At 62.4% G+C, this 396-nt stretch overlaps 1 protein-coding gene across 1 annotated transcript in view; it reads right to left on the reverse strand.

Annotated features, from left to right (window-relative positions):
• Positions 1-396, reverse strand: part of LOC119593728 (discoidin domain-containing receptor 2-like) — a gene marked incomplete at its 5' end in the record, with an annotated part of 119890 nt that overhangs the window by 31968 nt on the left and 87526 nt on the right. The window contains 1 exon segment of the mRNA XM_037942702.1: positions 161-360. Within this exon segment, the coding sequence (XP_037798630.1) occupies positions 161-360 (200 nt within the window).

Below are 396 nucleotides of genomic sequence, written 5' to 3' on the forward strand. Positions count from 1 at the left end.
GCTTAGCAGAAAGGAGAGACTGGGAAACAGCCGAGAGATGGAAGGAATGAAGAGAGAAGATACACACAGGTATCCCAGACTCCCTCTCCCTCATCTCTCGCCCCTCTCCCCTCCTCTCCCTCGCCCCACTCCCTCCCTCTTTCCCCCCCAGCGCCCTTACCTTAAGGTTGACGATGTCCCTCTTCTCTCCGTAGGGCCCCGTGAAGATGTCGTGGGTGATGGTGCCCGCCTTCTGCCTCCGCGCCCGCCACACGATCAGCAGGATGGCAGACACCAGCAGGATGATCACCGCGATCAGGACGCCGATCACCAGCGCCACGTACTCCTGCCCGCGCGGCTCCTCCGACACGTCCGTCACCACTGCGCGAGGGGCGGGCGGGGAATGAGTCGAATGTA

The sequence above is a fragment of the Penaeus monodon genome, chromosome 32, assembly GCF_015228065.2.
Source record: "Penaeus monodon isolate SGIC_2016 chromosome 32, NSTDA_Pmon_1, whole genome shotgun sequence".
NCBI classification, from domain to species: Eukaryota; Metazoa; Arthropoda; class Malacostraca; order Decapoda; family Penaeidae; genus Penaeus; species Penaeus monodon.